At 62.6% G+C, this 9780-nt stretch overlaps 1 protein-coding gene across 1 annotated transcript; it reads right to left on the bottom strand.

The window, feature by feature from the left end:
- Nucleotides 1–267: 267 nt before the first annotated feature.
- LOC137466076 (aurora kinase B-like) lies at nt 268–9105 on the bottom strand (the record flags this gene model as incomplete). Its single annotated transcript, XM_068177988.1, is given in 6 exon segments — nt 268–342; nt 344–450; nt 2699–2840; nt 6407–6545; nt 7984–8057; nt 8792–9105. Coding segments are annotated over 6 exon segments (851 nt in total), but the record flags the coding sequence as incomplete, so codon positions are not given.
- Nucleotides 9106–9780: the final 675 nt, after the last annotated feature.

Here is a 9780-nt window from a genome sequence, read left to right as displayed (position 1 = left end):
GCTCAGTTTGGGCTCAGTTTTGGGCTGGTTTAAGGCGCCTTTAAGGGGATTCCAATGCCCAGGTGTGCCCAGGTGTGCCCAGGTGTGCCCAGGTGTGCCCAGGTGAGCTCACCTGTGTGATCCTCTGCAGTTCAGCCTCAGAGGGGCTCCCACAGGGCGATTTTGGGTCAGTTTGGGCTCAGTTTGGGCTGGTTTTAAGGCACTTTTAAGGGGATTCCAGCGCCCAGGTGTGCCCAGGGGTGCCCAGGCGTGCCCAGGTGAGCTCACCTGTGTGATCCTCCGGTAGGTGTCGGCGGCCGAGGGGCTCTCGAAGGGCGGGTGCCCGGCCAGCAGCTCGTAGCACCAGCACCCCCAGGCACCACAGGTCCACCTTCTCATCATGGCTGCCGCCCTCCACCATCTCGGGGGGCAGGTAATCCAGGGTGCCGCACAGGGTGCGGCGCCTGAGGGGTTAAACGCGCACCTGGGCACACCTGGGCACTCACAGGGCCCAGGTAATCCAGGGTGCCACACAGGGTGCGGCGCCTGAGGGGTTAAACGCGCACCTGGGCACACCTGGGCACACCTGGGCACTCACAGGGCCCAGGTAATCCAGGGTGCCGCACAGGGTGTGGCGCCTGAGGGGTTAAACGCACACCTGGGCACACCTGGGCACTCACAGGGCCCAGGTAATCCAGGGTGCCGCACAGGGTGCGGCGCCTGAGGGGTTAAACGCGCACCTGGGCACACCTGGGCACACCTGGGCACTCACAGGGCCCAGGTAATCCAGGGTGCTGCACAGGGTGCGGCGCCTGAGGGGTTAAACACACACCTGGGCACACCTGGGCACTCACAGGGCCCAGGTAATCCAGGGTGCCGCACAGGGTACGGCGCCTGAGGGGTTAAACGCGCACCTGGGCACGCCAGGTGTGCCCCAAGTGTGCCCAGGTGTGTTCTGGTGTGCCCCAGGTGTATCCAGGTGTGTTCCAGGTGTACCCAGGTGTGTTCCAGGTGCCCAGGTGTGTCCCAGGTGTGTCCCAAGTGTTACCCCAGGTGTGCCCAGCTGGGCTCCAGGTGTACCCAGGTGTGTGCCCAGGTGTGTGCCCAGCTGGGCTCAGGTGTACCCAGCTCTGCCCCAGGTGTGTACCCAGGTGTGTGCCCAGTTGTGCCCCGGGTGTGTGCCCAGGCGAGTGCCCAGGTGTGTGCCCAGGTGTGTACCCAGCTGTGCTCCAGTTGTGCCCCAGGTGTACCCAGGTGTGTACCCAGGTGAGTGCCCAGGTGAGTGCCCATCTCTGCCCCAGGTGAGTGCCCAGGTGAGTGCCCAGCTCTGCCCCAGGTGAGTGCCCAGGTGTGTGCCCAGGCGAGTGCCCAGGTGTGTGCCCATCTCTGCCCCAGCTGTACCCAGGTGTGTACCCAGATGAGTGCCCAGGTGAGTGCCCAGGTGTGTACCCAGGTGTGTGCCCATCTCTGCCCCAGGTGAGTGCCCAGGTGTGTACCCAGGTGTGTGCCCAGGTGAGTGCCCAGCTCTGCCCCAGGTGTACCCAGGTGTGTGCCCATCTCTGCCCCAGGTGTGTGCCAGGTGTGTGCCCAGGTGAGTGCCCATCTCTGCCCCAGGTGTGTGGCCCAGGTGTGTGCCCAGGTGTGTGCCCAGCTCTGCCCCATCTCTGCCCCAGGTGAGTGCCCATCTCTGCCCCAGGTGTGTGCCCAGGTGTGTGCCCAGGTGTGTGCCCATCTCTGCCCCAGGTGTGTGCCCAGGTGTGTGCCCAGGTGAGTGCCCATCTCTGCCCCAGGTGTGTGCCCAGGTGTGTGCCCAGGTGTGTGCCCAGCTCTGCCCCAGGTGTGTACCCAGGTGTGCCCAGGTGTGTACCCAGCTGGGCTCAGGTGTACCCAGCTGTGCTCCAGGTGTACCCAGGTGTGTGCCCAGGTGTGCCCCAGGTGTGTGCCCAGGTGAGTGCCCAGGTGTGCCCAGGTGTGTACCCAGGTGTGTACCCAGGTGTGTACCCAGGTGTGTGCCCAGGTGAGTGCCCAGGTGTGCCCAGGTGTGTACCCAGGTGTGTACCCAGGTGAGTGCCCAGGTGAGTGCCCATCTCTGCCCCAGGTGTACCCAGGTGAGTGCCCATCTCTGCCCCAGGTGAGTGCCCAGGCGTGTGCCCAGGTGAGTGCCCAGGTGAGTGCCCATCTCTGCCCCAGGTGAGTGCCCAGGTGAGTGCCCAGGTGTGTGCCCATCTCTGCCCCAGGTGAGTGCCCAGGTGAGTGCCCAGGTGTGTGCCCATCTCTGCCCCAGGTGTGTGCCCAGGTGTGTGCCCAGGTGTGTGCCCATCTCTGCCCCAGGTGTGTGCCCAGGTGAGTGCCCAGGTGTGTGCCCATCTCTGCCCAGGTGTGTGCCCAGGTGAGTGCCCAGGTGTGTGCCCATCTCTGCCCCAGGTGTGTGCCCAGGTGAGTGCCCAGGTGAGTGCCCAGGCGTGTGCCCAGCTCTGCCCCAGGTGTGTGCCCAGGTGTGTGCCCAGGTGTGTGCCCAGCTGTGCCCCAGGTGTGTGCTCCAGGTGTGTGCCCAGGTGTGTACCCAGGTGTGCCCCAGTTGTACCCAGCTGTGCTTCAGGTGTGTGCCCAGGTGAGTGCCCAGGTGAGTGCCCAGGTGAGTGCCCATCTCTGCCCCAGGTGTGTGCCCAGGTGAGTGCCCAGGTGAGTGCCCAGGTGAGTGCCCAGCTCTCACCTGAGGACGGGGCGTGCACGGACCACCCGAAGTCGGCGATCTTGAGCTCCCCCTTGAGGCCGAGCAGGAGGTTCTCGGGTTTGATGTCGCGGTGGATCACCTTGCGCCCGTGGCAGTACAGCAGCGCGTCCGCCAGCTCCTCCATCAGCTGCCAGGGATCGGGGGTCAGGGCACCCCGAAATCCTCCTGGGCACCCCAAAAACCGACCCTGGCACCCCAAAACCCCCCTGAGCACCCCCAGGTGTCCCCAGGTACGCCCCAGGTGCCCCCTGCCCCGTGGCAGAGCAGCAGCGCGTCCGCCAGCTCTCCATCAGCTGCCGGGGATCGGGGGTCAGGGCACCCCAAAATCCTCCTGGGTGACCCCGAAATCCACCCGGGGCACCCCAAAAACCGACCCTGGCACCCCAAAAACCGACCCTGGCAGCCCCAGGTGTCCCCAGGTACGCCCCAGGTGCCCCCTGCCCCGTGGCAGTACAGCAGCGCGTCCGCCAGCTCCTCCATCAGCTGCCGGGGATCGGGGGTCAGGGCACCCCAAAATCCTCCTGGGTGACCCCAAAATCCACCCGGGGCACCCCAAAAACCGACCCGGGGCACCCCAAAATCTGAGCCGGGGCACCCCAAAACCCCCTGAGCACCCCCAGGTGTCCCCAGGTACGCCCCAGGTGCTCTGGGGGAAGCGGCTGCTCCATGGGGACAAGAGGATAAAAAACCGGCCTGGGGACCCCAAAATCTTCCAGAGTGACCCCAAAAATCCACCCGGGGCACCCCAAAATCCTCCTGGGGACCCCAAAATCTGAGCCTGGCACCCCAAAACCCCCTGAGCACCCCCAGATATGCCCCAGGTGCTCTGGGGGAAGCGGCTCCTCCATGGGGACAAGGATAAAAACCGGCCTGGGGACCCCAAAATCCTCCTGGGCACCCCAAAAATCCACCCTGGGCACCCCAAAATCCACCCTGGGCACCCCAAAATCCTCCTGGGCACCCCAAAAATCCACCCTGGGCACCCAAAATCCACCCTGGGCACCCCAAAATCCTCCTGAGGACCCAAAATCTGAGCCGGGGCACCCCAAAACCCCCTGAGCACCCCCAGGTGTCCCCAGGTACGCCCCAGGTGCTCTGGGGGGATGCGGCTGCTCCATGGGGACAGGAGGATAAAAACCGGCCTGGGGACCCCAAAATCTTCCAGAGTGACCCCAAAATCCACCCTGGGCACCCCAAAAATCCACCCGCGGCACCCCAAAATCCTCCTGGGGACCCCAAAATCTGAGCCACGGCACCCCAAAACCCCCCTGAGCACCCCCAGGTGTCCCCAGAACCCCTCAGCTGTGGGGGATGGGCAGGGCAGGATTTTGGGGTGATTTTGGGGTCCCTGATGGGATTTTCGGGGTGGTTTTGGGGTTTTTGGGGTCCCCGGGTCGGTTTTCGGGGTGGTTTTGGGGTTTTTGGGGTCCCTGATGTGATTTTTTGGGTGGTTTTGGGGTTTTTGGGGTCCCCGGGTCGGTTTTTGGGGTGTTTTGGGGGTCCCCGGGTCGGTTTTTGGGGTGTTTTTGGGGTTTTTTTGGGGTCCCCGGGTCGGTTTTTGGGGTGGTTTTGGGGTCCCCGGGTCGGTTTTTGGGGTTTTTGGGGTCCCCGGGTCGGTTTTTGGGGTCCCTGGTGTGGTTTTTTGGGTGGTTTTGGGGTTTTTTGGGGTCCCCGGGTTGGTTTTTGGGGTCCCCGGGTCGGTTTTTGGGGTTTTTTGGGGTTGTTTTTGGGGTTTTTTTGGGTGGTTTTGAGGTCCCTGATGTGGATTTTGGGGTGGCTTTGGGGTATTTGGGGTCCCTGATGTGATTTTTGGGGTCCCTGGGTCAGTTTTTAGGGTTTTTGGGTCCCTGATGTGATATTTGGGGTTTTGGGGTCCCCAGGTCAGTTTTTGGGGTTTTTGGGGTCCCCGGGTCGGTTTTTGGGGTCCCCAGGTTGATTTTTGGGGTGGTTTTGGGGTGTTTGGGTCCCCGAGTCAGTTTTTGGGGTCCCGGATGTGATTTTTGCAGTGGTTTTGGGGTTTTTGGGGTCCCTGATGTAATTTTTGGGGTGTTTTGGGGTCCCCGGGTCGGTTTTTTGGGGTGTTTTGGGGTCCCCGGGTCGGTTTTTGGGGTGTTTTTGAGGTCCCTCATGTGGTTTTTTTGGGGTTTTTTGGGGTGTTTTTGGGTTTTTGGTGTCCCCGGGTCAGTTTTGGGGGTTTTTTTTAGGGTTTTGGGGTCCCTGGGTGGGTTTTTGGGGTCCCTGGGTGGGTTTTTGGGGTGTTTTTGGGGTTTTTTGGGGTCCCAGGGTCGGTTTTTGGCGTCCCCAGGTAGGTTTTTGGGGTGGTTTTGGGGTTATTGGAGTCCCCAGGTCAGTTTTTGGGTTTTTTTGGGGTTTTTTTTGGGGTTTTTGGGGTCCCTGGGTCAGTTTTTGGGGTCCCCCGGATCGGTTTTTGGGGTGTTTTGGGGTCCCCGGGTCGGTTTTTTGGGTGTTTTGGGGGTTTTTGGGGTCCCCGGGTCAGTTTTTGGGGTTTTTGGGGTCCCCGGTTCGGTTTTTGGGGTTTTTGGGATGTTTTTGCGGTGCCCGGCTTGGTTTTTTGGGGTGTTTTTGGGGGTTTTCGGGGTCCCCGGGTCAGTTTTTGGGGTTTTTTGGGGTGGTTTTTGGGGTTTTTGAGTGGTTTTGAGGTCCCTGATGTGGTTTTTGGGGTGGCTTTGGGGTGTTTGGGGTCCCTGATGTAATTTTTGGGGTCCTGGGTCAGTTTTTAGGGTTTTTGGGTCCCTGATGTGATATTTGGGGTTTTGGGGTCCCCAGGTCAGTTTTTGGGGTCCCCGGGTCGGTTTTTGGGGTGGTTTTTGGGGTGTTTTTGGGGGTTTTTTTTGGGTGCTTTGAGGTTTTTTTGGGGGTTTTTGGGTGGTTTTGAGGTCCCTGATGTGGTTTTTGGGGTGGCCTTGGGTATTTTGGTCCCTGATGTGATTTTTCGGGGCCCCAGGTCAGTTTTGGGGTTTTTTGGGGGTCCCCGGGTCGGTTTTTTGGGGTCCCCAGGTTGGTTTTTGGGGTGGTTTTGGGGTGTTTGGGTCCCCGAGTCAGTTTTTGGGGTCCCAGATGTGATTTTTGCGGTGGTTTTGGGGTTTTTGGCGTCCCTGATGTAATTTTGGGGTGTTTTGGGGTCCCTGGATCAGTTTTTGGGGTGTTTTTTGGGGTGTTTTTGGGGTGTTTTTTGGTGTTTTTGGGGTCCCCGGGTCAGTTTTTGGGGTCCCCCGGGTCGGTTTTTGGGTTTTTTTTTAGGGTTTTTGGGGTCCCCGGGTCAGTTTTTGGGGTGTTTTTGGGGTCCCCGGGTCGGTTTTTGGGGTGTTTTTGGGGTGTTTTTGGGGTGTTTTTGGAGGTCCAGCACCGTGGCCGTCCTGGTGGCGTCCAGGCGCCGGCAGCGCTGCAGCTCCTTGTAGAGCTCCCCTGGGGCTTTGGGGTGGTTTTGGGGTGTTTTTGGGGTGTTTTTGGGGTGTTTTGGGGTTTTTGGGGTCCCCGGGTCGGTTTTTTGGGGTGTTTTTGGGGTGTTTTGGGGTCGCACCGTGGCCGTCCTGGTGGCGTCCAGGCGCCGGCAGCGCTGCAGCTCTTGTAGAGCTCCCCTGGGGTTTTGGGGTGGTTTTGGGGTGTTTTTGGGGTTTTTGGGGGTCCCCGGGTCGGTTTTTGGGGTGTTTTTGGGGTGTTTTGGGGTCGCACCGTGGCCGTCCTGGTGGCGTCCAGGCGCCGGCAGCGCTGCAGCTCCTTGTAGAGCTCCCCGCGGGGCGCGAACTCGAGGATGAGGAAGACGCGGCGCCGGTCGTGGAAGTAGTTGTACAGCCGCAGCACGTTGGGGTGCCTGGGGGGTGGGGACACCCCAAAATGGGACCCCAAAAAATCTGGGATCGCCCCCAGACCCCAACCCCCCACTATGGGATTTGTGGTGGGGGCACCCAAAGGAGCCGCCCAAAAATGGCCCCCCCCGCTGGGGCACAGCGCTGCAGTGCGGTACAGGTGTGTGCCCCCCTCCAGGTGTGCCCCAGGTGTGTCCTTCCCTCCCCAGGTGTGCCCCTCCCTCCCCAGGTGTGTCCCAGGTGTGTCCCTCCCTCCCCAGGTGTGCCCTCCCTCCCCAGGTGTGTCCCTCCCTCCCCAGGTGTGCCCCAGGTGTGTCCCAGGTGTGCCCCTCCCTCCCCAGGTGTATCCCAGGTGTGCCCCCTCCCTCCCCAGGTGTGGCCCCTCCCTCCCCAGGTGTGTCCCAGGTGTGTCCCTCCCTCCCCAGGTGTGCCCCTCCCTCCCCAGGTGTGTCCCTCCCTCCCAGGTGTGCCCCAGGTGTGTCCCAGGTGTGCCCCCTCCCTCCCCAGGTGTATCCCAGGTGTGTCCTTCCCTCCCAGGTGTGCCCCTCCATCCCCAGGTGTGCCCCAGGTGTGTGTTTTCCCCCCCAGGTGTGTCCCAGGTGTGCCCCTCCCTCCCCAGGTGTGTTTTCACCCCAGGTGTGTCCCAGGTGTGCCCCTCCCTCCCCAGGTGTGCCCCAGGTGTGTCCTTCCCTCCCCAGGTGTGTCCCAGGTGTGCTGCTCCCTCCCCAGGTGTGTTTTCCCTCCAGGTGTGTCCCAGGTGTGCCCCAGGTGTGCCCCTCCCTCCCCAGGGGTGTCCCAGGTGTGTGTTTTCCCCCCCAGGTGTATCTCAGGTGTGTCCCTCCCTCCCCAGGTGTATCTCAGGTGTGTTTTCCCCCCCAGGTGTATCCCAGGTGTGTCCCAGGTGTATCCCAGGTGTGTTTCCCCCCAGGTGTATCCCAGGTGTATCCCAGGTGTGTCCCAGGTGTATCCCAGGTGTGTCCCAGGTGTGTTTTCCCCCCCAGGTGTATCCCAGGTGTGTGTTTCCCCCCCCAGGTGTGTTTTCCCCCCAGGTGTACCTGAGGTGCGCCTGGATCTCAATCTCGCGCCCCAGCTGATGCTCCACCCCCACAGGTGTGTCCCAGGTGTTTTCCCCCCCAGGTGTATCCCAGGTGTGTCCCAGGTGTGTCCCAGGTGTGTTTCCCCCCCAGGTGTATCCCAGGTGTATCCCAGGTGTATCCCAGGTGTATCCCAGGTGTGTCCCAGGTGTGTCCCAGGTGTATCCCAGGTGTATCCCAGGTGTGTCCCAGGTGTATCCCAGGTGTGTTTCCCCCCCCAGGTGTATCCAGGTGTGTCCCCAGGTGTGTGTTTTCCCCCCCAGGTGTGTCTCAGGTGTATCCCAGGTGTATCCCAGGTGTGTCCGAGGTGTGTTTCCCCCCCAGGTGTGTTTTCCCCCCCCAGGTGTACCTGAGGTGCGCCTGGATCTCGATCTCGCGCCGCAGCTGATGCTCCACCCCCACAGGTGTATCCCAGGTGTATCCCAGGTGTGTTTCCCCCCCCAGGTGTATCCCAGGTGTGTCCCAGGTGTATCCCAGGTGTATCCCAGGTGTATCCCAGGTGTGTTTCCCCCCCAGGTGTATCCCAGGTGTATCCCAGGTGTGTCCCAGGTGTATCCCAGGTGTGTTCCCCCCCCCAGGTGTGTCCCAGGTGTATCTCAGGTGTGTCTCAGGTGTGTCCCAGGTGTATCCCAGGTGTGTTTCCCCCCCAGGTGTATCCCAGGTGTATCCCAGGTGTGTCCCAGGTGTGTCCCAGGTGTGTGTTTTCCCCCCAGGTGTATCCCCAGGTGTATCCCAGGTGTATCCCAGGTGTGTTTCCCCCCCAGGTGTATCCCAGGTGTATCCCAGGTGTGTCCCAGGTGTATCCCAGGTGTGTTTCCCCCCCCCCAGGTGTGTCCCAGGTGTATCTCAGGTGTGTCTCAGGTGTGTCCCAGGTGTATCCAGGTGTGTTTCCCCCCCAGGTGTATCCCCAGGTGTGTCCCAGGTGTGTCCCAGGTGTGTGTTTTCCCCCCAGGTGTATCCCAGGTGTATCCCAGGTGTATCCCAGGTGTGTTTCCCCCCAGGTGTGTTTCCCCCCCAGGTGTACCTGAGGTGCGCCTGGATCTCGATCTCGCGCCGCAGCTGATGCTCCACCCCCCCAGGTGTGTCTCAGGTGTATCCAGGTGTGTTTCCCTCCCCAGGTGTGTCCCAGGTGTGTCCCAGGTGTGTCCCAGGTGTACCTGAGGTGCGCCTGGATCTCGATCTCGCGCCGCAGCTGATGCTCCCACCCCCTCCTGCTCCACCTGGGACTTGAAGAGCACCTTGAGGGCCACCAGGAAGCCGGAGCGCCGCTCCCGCGCCAGGTACACGTTCCCGAACTTGCCCTTGCCCAGGGGCCGGCCCACCTCGAAATCCTCCAGGGAGAACGTGCGCCTGCGGGCACACCCGGGGTCACCTGGGCACACCTGGGCACACCCGGGGTCACCTGGGCACACCTGGGCACACCCGGGGTCACCTGGGCACACCTGGGCACACCCGGGGTCACCTGGGCACACCTGGGGTCACCTGGGCACACCTGGGGACACCTGGGCACACCTGGGGTCACCTGGGGTCACCTGGGGTCACCTGGGCACACCTGGGACACCTGGGCACACCTGGGCACACCCGGGGTCACCTGGGCACACCTGGGCACACCCGGGGTCACCTGGGCACACCTGGGGTCACCTGGGCACACCCGGGGTCACCTGGGCACACCTGGGCACACCCGGGGTCACCTGGGCACACCCGGGGACACCTGGGACACCCGGGGTCATCTGGGCACACCTGGGCACACCCGGGGTCACCTGGGCACACCCGGGGTCACCTGGGCACACCTGGGACACCCGGGGTCACCTGGGCACACCTGGGACACCCGGGGTCACCTGGGCACACCTGGGCACACCCGGGGTCACCTGGGCACACCCGGGGTCACCTGGGCACACCCGGGGTCACCTGGGCACACCTGGGACACCCGGGGTCACCTGGGCACACCTGGGGACACCCGGGGACCGTTCCTGAACCTCCCTCCCCCACCTCGAAATCCTCCAGGGAGAACGTGCGCCTGCGGGCACACCCGGGGTCACCTGGGCACACCTGGGCACACCCGGGGTCACCTGGGCACACCTGGGCACACCCGGGGTCACCTGGGCACACCTGGGGTCACCTGGGCACACCTGGGGACACCTGGGCA

This window comes from Anomalospiza imberbis, unplaced genomic scaffold (assembly GCF_031753505.1).
Source record: "Anomalospiza imberbis isolate Cuckoo-Finch-1a 21T00152 unplaced genomic scaffold, ASM3175350v1 scaffold_1331, whole genome shotgun sequence".
Taxonomy (NCBI): Eukaryota; Metazoa; Chordata; class Aves; order Passeriformes; family Viduidae; genus Anomalospiza; species Anomalospiza imberbis.
The sequence above is the reverse complement of the archived record's forward strand: the minus strand, read 5'-3'. Positions and strand labels throughout refer to the sequence as shown.